Source organism: Lissotriton helveticus, chromosome 8, assembly GCF_964261635.1.
Source record: "Lissotriton helveticus chromosome 8, aLisHel1.1, whole genome shotgun sequence".
Lineage (NCBI taxonomy): Eukaryota > Metazoa > Chordata > Amphibia > Caudata > Salamandridae > Lissotriton > Lissotriton helveticus.
Window position 1 is genome coordinate 608,901,392 of NC_136069.1, and position 16,370 is coordinate 608,917,761.

General features: G+C 46.0%; 1 protein-coding gene across 18 annotated transcripts in view; it reads left to right on the forward strand.

Annotated features, from left to right (window-relative positions):
- LMO7 (LIM domain 7) overlaps nucleotides 1-16,370 on the forward strand; it is a 516,155-nt gene that overhangs the window by 380,162 nt on the left and 119,623 nt on the right. For all 18 annotated transcript variants that reach the window (XM_078657448.1, XM_078657449.1, XM_078657451.1 and 15 more), the window contains 2 exons: nucleotides 2,211-2,328; nucleotides 16,203-16,345. In XM_078657448.1, coding sequence (XP_078513574.1) covers nucleotides 2,211-2,328; nucleotides 16,203-16,345 — 261 coding nt within the window. The remainder of the gene's footprint in view (nucleotides 1-2,210; nucleotides 2,329-16,202; nucleotides 16,346-16,370) is intronic.

Here is a 16,370-nt window from a genome sequence, read left to right on the forward strand (position 1 = left end):
TGGCCTCTTTGGGGTGAGATCGGAGCTCATTTAAAACGCTGCTCACGCGATGGCTTCTCTGATGCAATCGCATCTAAGGGGTGAGCAAGGGGAGGCAATGAGTCTGATGGTGCAAGCCACCTTTCATGATGTCACTTCCTGTCGTTACGACAGCGTCCCCCCACTTTTTTTTAGGACTTGTTCCCTGACCAACACCACTACTCTCCATCACACTCCTACAAGTGTGACAATTCAGACTATTCCTTGCCACCCAAATCCACAAGAATGGCTTGAGTGCCAGGTATTAGTCATTTTAATGTAAACTATATTATGAAATAACTAGTTGGGCTGTTCGCTAAATTAGACAAACCTCGGCACAATGTGGCAGACTATCATAAGTGCCGGTGTTGACATTTAACCATTACAGCGCTACCGCGTTTTCCCGCTGTGCGCTGGAGAAGTAGAAAAAGGCTTGTTCATGACAAAGCCAGCTCGTCATGAGCGCAGCATAGGTAAAGCCCATGACGAGCTGGCTTTGTCATTAGCGTGGAAGTGGTTAAGTGCCATGCTGAGAACTGGAAACCACCAGCTTAAATTAAGCACTGTCCAGGCCTCCTCCATGGGGGCTTTGTGTTCAACCCACATCAGTCATGAAAGGGCCCACCCTAATTTTAAAGTGTCTCTGATTGGCAGTGCTGAACGGACAATTGTCACCCTATTTGCCCCTGATATCCAAATGTGTGAAGTTGGAGCGGTTTTAAAATAACATCTTAACTCTTTTGAGCATTAGTTGAGAAATCAGGTGCTTTTCTGGTGAAAGCCTTATGATGGAGAGAGTGATAGGCACATGGCATGCTTTCATTTTAGCCAGCCAAGACCTGGAACACTCTCCCTACAAGCCTACGACAGACCCAGGACCTGCTGGCCTTCAGAAGACTCCTCAAGACCTGGCTCTTCAACCAGTAGCAGCCCACCCACCCCCCCTCCCTTCCCCAGCGCCTTGAGACCCTCACGGGTATGTAGCGCGCTTTGCAAATAAAATGATTTGATTTTGATTTGAAATGGAAGCTATTTCAGCTCCCTTGTGAGTGACCGCAGAGAGCTACAGGCCTGCCCTCTTGGAGGTCACAGGCAGCAGTGAAGGGGTGACGCACTGACTGGTATCTGAGGCAGGCCCGCAACACTCATTGGGCTCACCGCCCCCCTCTCCCCCCCGTCGTGTGTGTCAGCTCGGGCTGAGATAGCTTCGCGGGCTGGCGACCGTCTAATTGCTGCCGCACCCGAGTACTTCACAGGTCTTTAAAAGACCAATTACTTGTTAATGTGGCTTTTGTTGTGTTTTCACCCCTTCTTACAGCCACTCTGCCTATTCCTGGAAGTCTTAGCCCCCCCCCCCCCCCCCCACAAAAAAATAATTTGGCTCTAGTTGCCCGCCTGATCTGAGGGTCCTTCATTTTTAACTGCCAAAGAGTGAGTCAGTTATAAAAGCCTACTGTCCAGCTCTCCCCTTCAGCAGGCGTTGCCACCAAATGTAAATCTACTTTGTGTCGTGAGTTTCACCCTTGCACGAATACCTTTGCAAATTGATGGATTTTTCATGGAATAAATAAAAGCCTTTAAACGTTCACCGTAAAATCTCAACTTACTCTATGGAGGTCCTTCCCAGGGTTCCGTAGCTTGGAAGCAGTGTCCCAATAGAAACGACTCCATTAACCCTACATGCCATATCATTCTGCCCCAGTCAGCGTTGTGTCTTTTGGGACGTTAAAATGGTCTATTCTCTACAGGACCACCACTGGGAGTGGGAAGAAAAGGTGTTCAGCAACAATTTGTGTTTCTTGTTTGGTAGCACTAATGTATGAATTTTTGTCCTGATAAGGAGCTGAGTCCTGAAACGATATTTGCCTGTATCTTTGTGAATAGATGCAGCTTCGTAGCACTCTTGAATTTATTTTCCTCACTGTCGATTTTGTTTTTGCGATGATCGGCTATTAGACATGTTGAACTCCATCCACTACATAAACTGTCTTGCTGGAATATTTTTTTTAACTATCTATTTTTGTTTTGTCATGCTTTGTCTTTACACCAAAGGCTTTGCAAAGACATGAAATCACCACTAACCATTAGGTACCAAAGTAAACTTTCGGGCGCTAAGAGGTTTCTTCTCGGGTATTACATCCAGTCTTTTTTTGTACTGACTGCATTGGTAAATTACTGTTCATTTCTTGTAGGAGCAAGTCGATGGGGGACGTCAATGAAGAGGAGGTGCCGGTGGTCCAGCAAGTAGTTTTTGAAGATTTGCAGAAAATAAAAAGCCAAATACAGGAGCAGGATCAGCAATGGCAAAGTGTACGTATTTCAGCCACGTTGTTTTATTTTGAATCTCGACATACACATTGTGGATTCTACCGCCTTGTTGTGTTGCTATCTTTACAGTTTGCCATGAGAGTATGCAGGTAATGCGCTTCATCGTAAGGATCGCCACTACAGTGCGTAAGTGCCATGAAATCCACATCAGAGACTGATGCCAATGACTGGTGCAAAAGTTCTTTGCTATGCCCTCTGATTGTTTCTGAGAATCTGGCCAACATGGCCAATCCCGGCTATGGCTGGTAATTATATATCCAACGCACCGTTTCACCAGTGACCACCTGCTACTGCCATTCTGCACCGCTTTTCATGTCTAAATAAATTGTCATAGGCCCTGCTGGCTTTACATAACTCATAACTGAGCTTTAAAAGACCAATATCCGTAGTTTGCCATTGCTACCCCTTTATGCAGATGTCGGGGAACAACCTAAAAACCAAGACAAACACAGCATTTCAAGATAAGTTTATATATATTCACACATTTGTGGCTCTCCTGTCTTTTTATCATGCACTGAAATTTCCATTCTGGTCTTTTTGGCACAGATGGTTCCCAGAATCTGGCATTGCTGATGAAATGACATACTGTTCATGGTGTCTGCTCATCCTACACAAGTGACTGGATTGCCTTCCCTGCCTTCCTTTGATTCGTCATCCCAGAAACCCTTTTTATGCAGGGCCCCTGAATGTGTCCGTCAGAGGCAGGTCCTTCTGTGTAGAGGCCCAGGTTTGCATTTCAGAATGGCCCCTTTCCATGAGAATCCGGTTTCATGGCTGCCTCCCAACTTCCCTGATAGTTGTTGCCTTTAAAGCAGAAGCAACGGCGCATTACTGTTTCCAAATTGTTCCCTAGTTAATGGTTATTAAACTGGAAAGAGATTGAAAGAATTTTCAACGTTTAAAAATATAGGCTTGTTGTTGTAATGTAAAATCGCAGTATTGGACACACGCATCATTTTTCAGGGTTTTCTTCTAGATAAGGGGCTGCTATAAATCTATTCAGTAGATGTTGCAATATGTTGGCTTTTGAAAGCCCACACGATTCCTTAGACTTTGGACTTAATCGTACCCTTGACTTCTGATCCAGTATATTAAGTTATAAAACCCTGCCATTGTGGGCTATTTCGAGATTTGACACGCATAGACATTCCAGAACTCGGACCTTTGCCCTTCTGCAGCAAAGCATCCCCGCCTCCTGCCTTTATATCTTGTGCGATCTTTATGACAAATCGCTCTTATTACTGCTGAAGTTGATCTCTTGCCTTTCCCAAAGTAAGTCCTAAAAGTTCAGCCTCTGTTTTTAGATTTGGCCTAGGGAAGGCTTTAGGCTGCCTCGCTGACCTGATCTGTAAAAAATAAAAATCATAAATATAAAATACTTACATATATATTAACAAAGAGGGCATTTGGGTATGCCCTCATCATCCATTAGTCTGTCATTCACCTTTTTCTCTCACCCACCACCGCATTCAGCCACAGCAGTCAGTCCGTTCCCTTAAGACACTGATTCTCATGCACTGAAATTGGATGCATTTTTGCTATTCATATGTGTATATCTGCCTAATTAGTGTACATCAGTCCTAGGGCTGGTGGGCTAATATAGTGCCTTTTGATTTATTTTTATTTTTTGCATACTTTATTGTTTTGTATTTATTTATTCATCCCAATGTGCTGAAACTACGCCTTCAAGTTGCAGTAATTCAAGGGCAACAGCGCACTTTCTCTGTGCCACTAACAACTAGATTTTCTTGTGATGTGCATTAAAACTAACACATATTTTTTATAATTATTGCAAGTACAGTTGGCTGCCAGGAAGCACCCATACTTTTCCATGAAAATGATATGCCATTGTTACTTTTTAAAATTAAACTGTTTTATGCAACCATGGAGCCACCATCTTTAGGTGCCGTCAAGTTTTTGTGATCAAATAAATTTTATTTGCCAAGGTTTGTTTAAATAATTGAATGTCATCAAGCTTTTAAAAGGGCTCTCTATTGTGGGCTATGCATTCTTAGTGGCTCAAGGGTAATTTTCAGTAATTGAGAAAGAAAGCAATCACTGGCGAAAGTGAGATCAGATGTATAAAAACCGGAAATTGGCTTGGCAGCTCTTTGCTCAACAAACTCCAAATGTATGCGTCTAGTATGCAATACTATGTTGGAGAAATGGTGCATGATAGGTAGACTTTTAAGACTCACCAAAGAGGACACAAATCTTAGGTTTATAATATCTGATTCCAGCTATCAACGTTGCAGTGGAACAAGTCTGTAGTTAAACCAAGAGAAACAGGAGTGCCATATGTATGAATATGGATTTATATAGGGCAAACCTGGATATTAAGCATTTGATAAGTATTAGAACTCTGTACTGTAGAGTGTGTGTACATTATGGAAAGGGAATGAGTATTAGAAATGAGACACTGGTTAGAGATGAGGGTTTGTATGACCAGTAGTCTAATGGTAAGTGTGGTTGGTCATTGGTTGGGAGACCCTGTGTGGGGAGAGGGGACAAGACATGGCAGCTCTTCAGATAGCTTGGTTGATCAACAAGTCACAGGTTGAGAAAGTGTTCCTTAACTAGCAGGGCTTTAAGTGTACTTCTGAAGAAAATGATGGATCGATCCTGGTGAACTGTGATCATTACGGTATTTCATGTCTTCTGGGCAGGCTGATAAACAGAAAAGAGAAAGTTATTTTACACATGTGCACGTGTCTAGTAAGATCTCACCTGTGGTATTTCATCCAATTCTGGCGACCATATCTAAAGACATAATTTACAAGTTCCTACTTGAGCTACCAAAATAGTGATTAGTTCAACCTAAATGTCATGAGATGGATCACTTTTTGAAGTATCCGCAAAATCTTATATCAGTCAGAAGAAAGGAGTTAGCCCCACATATTTCTGAGGAGGATATTAATGTTATGTTTACCACAAAAATAAACCCTATAGAGGATTGCAGCAGAGCATGTGTAGTGTGTTTTTCAAAAAAGAGCAAAACTAGTGAAATTACCACTCTGTAACCTTGATTGCCATACAATAAAAAATACAGTAACACACAATGCAATTCGTGGAAGAGGATAACAGTTTAAAACGAAATCCAACATTCAAACGATTAGAAGCAACCACGGAAGTGTTAGGCAGACTTAGAAAGATGCACTTGGGTAAATGGTCAGAGCTTTGACTGTGATAAATATTAATCTGTATCTAGGGTTATCATACAATCACAGTCATACAAAGTTGGTTAGTAGAGAACTTCTTTGTTTTTTTTTGCCACATATTCACCAAAATCTATTTGATCCATCGAAAACTAAAGGATGTGACATTGCTTGACCTTTAACCCAAATCTTAGACCATTTTACACTTGTTTTAAAAAGTCTTTCCAGAAAATGTAACATAGCTGCACGTTAATCAATGTGATCCAGAAAATTCATACAAAGGATCTAATTAATAGAACTATGTATGCATATTTATATTTAACATTTTAGTTTTCAGCTTGGGTAAATCACGGGTTGGAAGCAACAGCACAGGGATCATTAATGGTTAGATATACCTAGGGAACAATAGTGGACGTTGAATTAGATTGAACCTGTCAAAATACATACAGTACCACTAGATTTGCCGGGTGGTATATAGAGTTAATGTACATTATTCATTCACATGTTAAATACTTAGTTATGTAGTAGGAGGGGATCTCTGTGTATAGTCATAATCTTGTGAATAGTCCCGCCCATGTGCGTGGACCCCGGCAATCAAAAATAATCTCTTAAATTGTCAAAAAATGCAGAACTGCAAAAGACACTTAAAAGAGGATTTAAAGACAAATAATGCAGCCTATATCCACAGGCTACACTGTCCAGTACTTCAACTAGAAATTCCACCAAAAACAACCACACAAACAGCACAGCCTGCCCAGTTTCTTCCACAGAGAAACTTGCCTCTACCAATAAAAGCCTCTGGAATGATAGAGAGGAAGGTATTGACAGACAAGCCCCATAGGCTGCCATTATGTGGCTTAAATAGGATACTGTGCCTTTAAGAGAACTTTCCAGAACTTCTCCCAGTATCCCAGAATGCACAGCAGGTCCCATTTACTTTCAGTTCTTTTTCCGGCTCCTGCTAACAGGACCCTGGTGCATTGAGCTCTCCCTTTTTCAAGGGTTTATTGGAATTGTGTGCACTTTTGGCTTTAAAAGTGTTTTCAGTTTGTGTACTTGGTGTTTCCCTTCACTCCTGTGTATTTGTTCAGGCTTTTTAGGGCTCTAAAATGCCTGCTCTATTCGGCAAGTGCCCAGCATGTGGAAGGAAGAAGGCCCAGACTGATCCACACGACGTCTGCATACTCTGTCTCCCTGAAGCACATGTCCCTGAAGAATGTGACATCTGTCAGACCTTTTCAACAAGGACCCTGAGGGACAGGCTGAAGGTTAGGCTGCAAGGCCTAGAGGAGAGACGGCTGCAGGCTGCAGGTGGGTCTGGGCAGGCTGGGAAGGCTCCCTCTGCCTCTGCTGAGGCCTCTGGGGGGCTGCCCAGAGGCAGGAAACCCAGCAAACGGTCCCGGTCCCCGTCGACGTCGATTGCATCGACGACGACGTCGAGAGGGATGACGACGGTGTGTTCCCCATCTCCCCGGGGCTCCGGGTCGAGGCGGCTTGAGAAGTAGACGTCGAAAGGCCTGGGTAGGCTGCCGTCGAGATCACCGTCGACTTCGTCGTCGACGTCAGCGTCGAGCCATCGACGTCGAAGAAGGACAGACCGGCATCGGTGCTCGCCGTCAAAGCGACACCGCCGGTCACCGTCGAGCAAACGGTTGGCGTCGAGGGGATCCTCGACGTCGAGGACCTCTGACAAGCGGTCGGCGCCGAGAAGGAGTCGACGCTCATCGTCGAGGACTGCACGTTCGACGTGGCGTTCGGCGTCGAGGAAGAAGCGCTCGACGTCGCGGAGGCGGCGTTCGACGCCGGAGTCACGGAGGCGACGTTCGACGCCGGAAAAGCGACGCTCGACGTCGAGAAGAAAGAGGTCGGCGTCTCTGAGACTTTCCAGCTCTCCTAAGCGGCGCAGAAGGATTTCTGGCGCCAGAAGTCACGCTGGGTCTGGTGGAGGATGCCGGAGAGGGCGATCACCTACTGGAGGGGCTGATTCGCAGTCACCTCCCCCGAAGAAGTCACCGGGCTCGGTGTACTCGGTGGTTTATACACCACCTCGGCCTATGACGCCCCCGCCTCCTTTACCTAGAGAGGATCCTCCCATCAATCCTCCTCTTCCACCACTTCCTCCCGCAGGACAACCACCGCCACCGCTTCCGCCACGTGGGCCTGCTCCTCGGTCGGAGATACCTGTTCCAGCGAGGTCGGTGTCACTGCCTCCACTCCCTACACCGCCTAAGGGGACTCTAGAACCTCTACCCCAGGATAGGCCAAGGAAGACACCTTCACAGAGGCCTGCGGAGCGTCCTCGAGCTGGGAGATCGCGCTCTCGCTCCAGGAGGAGGGAACGATCGCTTAACAGGTCGTCCACGCGGTCGAGACGACGCCACAGGAGGTGCAGGTCTCGTTCCCAGACGAGGTCCTCGGGGACCAGGGACTATTCTCCGACTTTGTCGGAGTCACCGGAGACAAGGGTGTCTCCGGTTGACGATCTGGTGTCCTTTCATGATGTTATTCTAAGAGGTGCAGCGAAATTGGGCATCTTGTTGACGGTGCCCACGCCCAAGACATCGGTGATCTTCGAGACGCTTCACCAGAAACATCTGTCCCGGCCATTACTACCACTGGTACCGGGCCTGGAGGAGCCAACCATGGACCTTTTCCTCACCCCGGCGGTGACTAAGGCGGCCCCCTCGAGACTGTAGAATAAATACCGGGCTCCGGACTCGGATCCGGCTTTTCTAAGGGTGGAACCCCCTGCAGACTCTGTGATAGTGACGGCGGCTCGGAAACAGCATGCCACCACTCCGTCATCCACAGTCCCACCAGATAAGGAATCTAGATGGCTGGATTCGGCTGGGAGGAAGGTTTGTGGGACGTCGGCGACTTCCATGAAGGCTGCGAGTGCCACGGCCTTGTTGGGGCGGTATGACCGAGCCCTCTGGGAATCCCTCCAGCAGTTTGTGGAACACCTGCCTCGTGACTAGAGAGAAGATTTCCAGGAGGTGTTGAATGAGGGGATGCTGGTGGCGAATCAGGTCATCAGTGCTGTAGTCGATTCTTCCTTACTGGCGGTGCATGGCTTCTGCCATGGGATTAACCAGCGAAGACACGCCTGGCTCCGCCTCACGTCACTAAAACCTGACGCACAACAAAGGGTTGCCAATCTACCATTCTCTGGCGAAACCCTGTTTGGAAAACATGCTGATGACGAAATGGCCCGCATGAAGGCGGAGGCCGAAACGCTCACGGCGGTGGGTCTGCAAAAGCCCAAGGATACCAAGAAATCATTCCGCCCGTTCCAGAGACGGTTCGGTGGACAGGGCAGAGGGCGTGGCCAGGCTTCGGGGCAGCAGCAGCAACAGCAGCAGCAGTTCCGAAGGCCGTTCCAGAACCGCCAGACAGGCAGAGGCGGCCAACAGTCGGCAACAGCGACTAAAGGCCCGGCCGGGTCTAGGCCCTGAGCGCTTACTTCCCCTACATCCGTTACCCACTCCGGTGGGGGGGAAGCGTTCAATTTTTTCTGGCAGAGTGGAGAAAAATTACTCCGGACAAGTGGGTGCTGAATATTGTTTGCAATGGATACAGTCTTCGGTTCACCAGCCCGCCTCCAGCAATTCCACCGGTCAGCTCGCAGTTTCAGCTGCGCGAGCTCCAGGCGGAGGCCGATATCCTGTTAAGGAAAAGGGCGATAGAAGACGTACCTCGGTCTCAAAGAGGAAGAGGTCTGTACTCCCGGTTCTTCCTGGTTCGCAAGAAGGACAAGAACGAGTTCAGGCCCATTCTGGACTTGCGACAGGCAAACAAGTGGATTCGCAGAGAAAAGTTTTGCATGCTGTTGTTGCATCAGATTTATCCTCAGTTGCAACAGGGAGACTGGCTATGTGCTATAGACCTACAAGATGCGTACTTCCATGTGTCCATTGCACACAAACACAGGAAGTTCCTGCGATTCAAAGTCGGCGCCAATCATTATCAATACACAGTACTGCCATTCGGACTGACATCTGCGCCGAGAACATTCTCGAAGAGCATGGGGGTGGTAGCATCGCACCTGAGAGAACAAGGTGTTTGTCTACCCGTACCTGGACGATTGGTTGATCAAGGCCTCCTCCTTCTCGGAAGCTCAAGCACACTTCCAGAAGACGTGCGTTCTCTTGAACAAGCTGGGGTTGCACATCAACATGTCCAAGTCTGTCCCGACTCCGGTCCAGTGCATACAGTACTTGGTAGCCTCCATCAATACGCTGTCAGCAAGCGTGTCTCCTTTGGAGGAGAGACGATTATCACTCCTTCGGAAGGCTCAGGCTCTTATGATCACTCCATCTACAACAGTGAGGACGGTGTCTTCTCTACTGGGATCGATGGCCTCTTGTATCTTCCTAACGCCACACGCACGACTGCACATGAGACCGTTGCACGAGTGCTTGGAGGACCAGTGGGATCAGAGGAAAGGATCTTGGGACGACAAGATACGACTGTCTCTGCATGCTCTTCAGTCTCTGAAGTGGTGGTGTTCTGCGGAGAATCTCCTCAGAGGGGTCCCTTTCCACAAGGACATTCCCACTCAGACTGTCGTGACGGATGCTTCTCTCCAAGGCTGGGGGGCGCACTCCGGAGACCTACAGATTCAAGGAACGTGGTCCCCGATGGAGGCCACTTATCACATCAATTTCCTGGAACTCAGAGCTGTTCACTTGGCACTGAAGGCCTTTCATCCGTCCTTTCAGACCAAAGCTCTGCTTGTACAGACGGACAATACGACCACGATGTATTACCTCAACAAGCAGGGGGGCTCGAGATCGCGCACCCTGTCGCAGGAGGCGCAGGCGATCTGGCATTGGCTTCTGGCCCGAGGACTGACGATAACGGCTACCCATCTGCCAGGTGTGCAGAATGTTCAGGCGGATGCACTGAGCAGACTGCTACAGGAAAACCACGAATGGGTCATAAACGACGAAGTACTAGGAGAAGTCTTCACAAGGTGGGGGACGCCAGACGTAGATCTGTTCGCCACCGCCGAAAACAGCAAATGCAGAGACTTTGCCTCCAGGTACTACCAGCGGGGGACGCTGGGGAATGCGCTATGGATTAACTGGTCGAACAGCTTTCTGTACGCTTTTCCACCCATTCCCCTGATTCCGGCAGTACTCATCAAGCTGGCCCGGTCCAGGGTGCGGATGATACTTATTGCTCCGGAATGGCCCAGGCAGTGGTGGTTCACGGACCTGCTTCACCGGTCTCTCCTTCCTCACATACGGTTGCCGTGCAGGCCGGACCTGCTCACGAAGTTCGGGGGGCAGATGTTGCACCCCAACCTCTTGTCTTTGAGTTTGGCGGCATGGCTCCTGAGATAGTGCAATATGGTCATTTGAATCTGCCCGAAGATTGCATGGACATACTGAAGGAGTCTAAGCGACCTTCCACTCGGACTTCCTATGCTTACAAGTGGAAGAGGTTCTGTATCTGGTGCAAGTCCAAGAACTATGACCCTACGACGTGCAAGGAGGATGTCATTCTTCCTTACCTTCTACATTTGGCGCAGTCTGGCCTTAATGTTCATTCCATTAAGGTTCATCTCGCTGCATTGACTGCCTACAGGAAATGCCCTTCACAGACTTCCTTCTTCCAGATCCCTGTGATCAAAGATTTTCTGGAAGGCTTGAAGAAAGTATTCCCTCCTGTCAGGCTTCCTTCGCCTTCATGGGAATTGAATGTGGTGCTGTCCAGATTGATGGAGCCTTTTGAACCTATTCATAAGGCTTCGTTAAAGCACCTGTCCTGGAAGGCGGCGTTCCTCGTGGCATTACATCGGCCCGCAGGGTGAGTGAAATTCAGGCGTTGTGTTGCCAAGAACCTTATACTGTATTTCATGCTGCTAAGGTTGTTATGCGTACTCACCCTAAATTTCTTCCCAAGGTTATTTCTGATTTTCATGTCAACCAGACGATAACTTTGCCTACGTTTTTTCAGAATTCTTCCTCTCCAGCGGACAGGTCTTTACATTCCCTGGATGTTAGGAGGGTGTTGAAATTTTATCTGGATAAAACCAAAGATATTCGTAGGTCAGACCAATTGTTTATCAATTATGGATCGGTCAGGACGGGTCTTGCGACCTCGAAGCAGTCCATCTCTAGGTGGATTGTGTCCTGCATACAGCTGTGTTACCAAAAAGCTAATAAGACCTTAGGGGGTACACCTAAGGCTCATTCCACCAGGGGTAAAGCTGCCACGACAGCTTTGCTCCGTAATGTTCCAATTGCAGAAATCTGCAAGGCGGCCACTTGGAAGTAGGTCCATACCTTTGCTAAGCATTACTGCCTGGACTCTGATGCCAGGGCAGACGATCAGGTTGGGCAGGCTTCGCTGCGAAATTTGTTCGCACAATAGTGGTGTTATTTCTGGTTCTCCACCGTCGCTTGGTGTGGGGATGGGCTTGCCATTCTATTCACTAGATTATGACTATACACAGAGATCCCCTACTACAGAAGGAGTAGTTTCTGTCCTGTGACTCCAGTTCTGTAGTAGGGGTATCTCTGTTATAGTCATAAGCGCCCGCCCTCCTCCCCTGTGGAGAAAGATATTCGTGTAAGGAATGCTACAGGACTGGCGTGTTATGCCTTCAAAAAGAACTGAAATTAAATGGGACCTGCTGTGCATTCTGGGATACTGGGAGAAGTTCTGGAAAGTTCTCTTAAAGGCACAGTATCCTATTTAAGCCACATAATGGCAGCCTATGGGGCTTGTCTGTCCATACCTTCCTCTCTATCATTCCAGAGGCTTTTATTGGTAGAGGCAAGTTTCTCTGTGGAAGAAACTGGGCAGGCTGTGCTGTTTGTGTGGTTGTTTTTGGTGGAATTTCTAGTTGAAGTACTGGACAGTGTAGCCTGTGGATATAGGCTGCATTATTTGTCTTTAAATTCTCTCTTAAGTGTCTTTGCAGTTCTGCATTTTTTGACAATTTAAGAGATTATTTTTGATTGCCGGGGTCCACGCACATGGGCGGGACTATTTACTAGATTGACTATAACAGAGATACCCCTACTACAGAACTGGAGTTACAGGGCAGAAACTACTCCTTCTGTCTTACCAGAATATTAAATAGGACATTCACATACCTGATAAAGTTTTACAGAGGTTTATTAACAGTGGCCAAAGACTAAAATGTTTTACATGTGGAGAGACATTAGTAGCGCAGGTAGCATGGCACTAAATTGATGATGTTCATACCGACATACATTAGTATTGCCTCCCTTACACATCTTATTGTCTAGATATACCTTACAGTGTAGGGTTTAGGTTGATGTAGGGGATGCAGTATTATTTTCTTGCAGTATAGCACATGTGATATAGTAGGGGTACACCATGTAGCCTATAATCTTCAAAATACTTTATAGCTTTACTATCATATTAAGGGCATTGGTTTTTCCAATTTTAGTGCAGTGTACCAGGAGGTGGGACAGCAATCATGTTTTTCAGATTGGTACTGGTATATTTTAGAGAAGGCAGGCACTTCATGATGGAAGCTAAACTAGATTGATAAGCATCAGGTGGAACAGCAGGAAATATGGTTTGACAGTGGTTATTACATGAAACTCTATAACCATAGGAGTGGTAGAAACAAAAACAAAGGATTCAAAAAGCATGCTGCACACTTTGAGAATGTTGACGTGCTGTGAGGAATGAACAGTAATGCTGCAGACATTACCGGAATGGACATGCCGAGTTATCCATGTTTGCTGCAGAAATGTCTAACTTATTTCTTTCCTGCATTCTATAGATTTTCCAACTTAAAATATAAAACACAATCTTAAGGTAAATTCTTAGAGTAGTAAAAGTGCCATATTTAAAAGCATTGTTTGTCATGCATGAGTTATATCTGCCTGTGAGAAAGCGGCCTGCTGTGCTCTAGCTACTAATACAGGCCACAGAACTGAGCTGGTTCAGCTTAAAGTTTCTTGGTTCACCTTTGGCATCAAGGCGATCTGAACATGCAAGAATTACGAATAAAAATGTGTTAGATGTTATGTGTAATATCACATCTAAACAATACAGTTAAAGAATGTAAAGACCCAAAACATGCAGTTAAAAAGACTAGGATTTACTAATCAAAATACCCCCAGTTGTAAAAAATTAGATCTTTGGATTAAAGATAATGGCAAGAACTAAATTGATTAGAAATAAAGGGCAACATTCAAAATGAAGCAAAAACAACATAGTGACATCATTCTAAGGGCCTGATTACGAGTTTGTTGGACGGGTTACTCCATCACAAGCGTGACGGATATCCCATCCGCCTTATTACAAGTTCCATTATTTTAAATTGGATATAATGGAACTAAAGACAAACCAGTCAGACACAGGGTTGTTCCACACAGGCAATTATAGCTGAGGACCTACCATTTGAGTTTGATACACACTGATCCTCTTGGGGATTGTGTATAAAAGTTTTAAACTGTGTTAAAAGTTTTTGAAATCTTCAAATATTTCAGGGTGAGCTCTTGTATGCTCAGATCATTTTGCTAAATATTTGGGTAGACCCCACAAGAACAATACAAATTCAAACATGCAGGTGAAAAATCTACTTCCTGGAATAAGTTTTAGCTAAACAGTTTTTCTAGGATCCATGACTCCCAGTCCAAAGAAACTGGGGAAATTACTAACATAGATGATTTCCTCGGAGTGCTCCTTTTACCAAAGGTATCCATGTTGCAAAACACAGAAGTAGATAAGCACAGAACAACCTATTTCTTAAAGAAAAGCAGCAATATATCAGCAATTTTATTGCATTGTTCAGTATTTCGCCAACTGGTGGATCGAGAAACTAATAGTGGAGAGATGTGATGACCTGCTGAGGTAAGACACCTAAATTCAAAAGCATAATTGAATTAATACTGTTTAGAATGAAGGGGATTGGTCAAGAGTCCTGCAAACCTAGCTTACAGGATCAGAGCCGTAAAGGGTTTATAAATTCTACCTATTATATTGAGTTGGTCAACTATTGGAACATTTTTGTGAACAAATGTAGTCTTTTCCTCCCATATGTAACTGCCCTCTTATTCAAAACAGGGATGGAATGTTCCTGTTCTTCTTCATGAGTCAAAAATAGTTCCAGGCATGACCTCTGTGGATCCTGCCCACTGCCATAGCAGGGCACTATACACCAAGTGTGCAGCTGTCTCTAGAGACTAATGCAAGGTGGCTAGTCTTGAAACCTCCCTGGATCCCCTCTCATCTCCTCTGTCACGGTTGTTGTCCTAACTTGACACAAAGTTACTTCACTGTCAGTGAACCAGATTTTTGGAATTGCAGTGGTGTGGGAGTGGCGCATACCCTCCTTACCACACCTCTCCTAAGTGGGCACCTTCAGAGAACCTCAAGTGGTTGGCATGCATGACATTGTAACTTTCTTCTTTGCAGTTAAGCATTTTTTTCTCCATTCTCAATTATTCTTAAAGTCAGTTATAAGTGAACAGTGCAGTCAACTTGCTTTCAAAACGTTTTCGTCTGCCACATCCCTCCTCACCTTCAAGTGACATGTTTTGCCCAACAGAAAATGTTCCTCCCAACCATCTCTCTAACCTTCCTCTTCTTTTTAAAGATGGTCCCACTCAGCCACTCGCTAAGCAACAAAAAATCTCCTTTACCATATAGTGCCTTAGCATGCCAGGCTCAGCATAGGTTGATTACTGCTCATTGCATCACACACCTCGTTTCCTTGTTCTGCGGTGGCAGTCAGTCCTTGTTGTGGGAAACATGGATTACCTTTAAGGTGCCTTCCTGCTGCGAGGTATGTTTCTGTAACGTAGTCATTGCGTGAGACATGAAAGGTGCCACAAGAAGGAGACTATAGTCCTCATTGGGGGCAGGTTACTCCCAATGTGGGCACCCTGAGGAATGGTCCTTACAAAGTTTTAGTCAGTGATGCCCCATGCCACTCCCTTGACATGCTGGCATCTTAAAAGCACTTCAGTTTAAGTAGAGACTTTGACTTTAAAGTGCAAAGTAGGTGAGGGCAATCTGCCAGGTTATCGTACAGAGAGGCGTTCAAGGTTTGTTTTTTGCCCTATGCAATCACTACATTCACAGTGAAGGCTTCCTTTGCAACAAAGCTATGCTGCTTTGTGCGCGATTGCATTTCCTATCTGACAGAGGTGGACTTAATCTTAGCTTGTTTGTGGAAATCTTGAGAGTGGTAGGCTTCATAGTGAGAGCATCTGCGTAAAATCCACTTCACAGCTTGAGGGTATGGGGCGGGTTAGAGGGAAGACTAATCGATATAAAGAGTGGTCTGGGATACATATTGTGCCTGAGGTCAGTAGAGCTCGGTTGACTGTTTCCCTACAACGATGTGGATAGTGTAAATTGGCTGCTGAGATGCAGGTTTTTGCTGTGGGTGGGTTCGTGTTATTTCTCAATCGTGCCTTTAGGGTATAATAAGCTTTGCCCGATGAATAAAGAATGTTCCTAGGGCAAGGTAAAGCAGTGGCAGACACAGGACAGATTGTATTTTGGATGCTCACAGTGGATTAAATACTTCTGAAGAAAAAAGTCAGTAGTGTAGAGCAGCTGGAATTCAGGTCGGAATTCATGTCCTGTGCTCTGTGTAACGTGATGCCCTGGGATATTCTGAGCACCTGTGGCTTCCACAGAGGGCTGGAGAAAGTGAGCTCGCTGGGCCAGTGAGTGACAGTGTGCCTCTTGCTTTAGGATCTCGCCAAATGGAAAAACAGACGGAAGAGCTTCACCTCAGACTTGCAAAAGAAGAAGGAAGAGCGGGAAGATATTGAGAAGAAAGTGTCTGAGAGGTCGGAGAGATCGACCAAAACATTCTCGGAAATGCAGAAGGAAAGGTAAGAGGGGTTTTACTTGCATGTA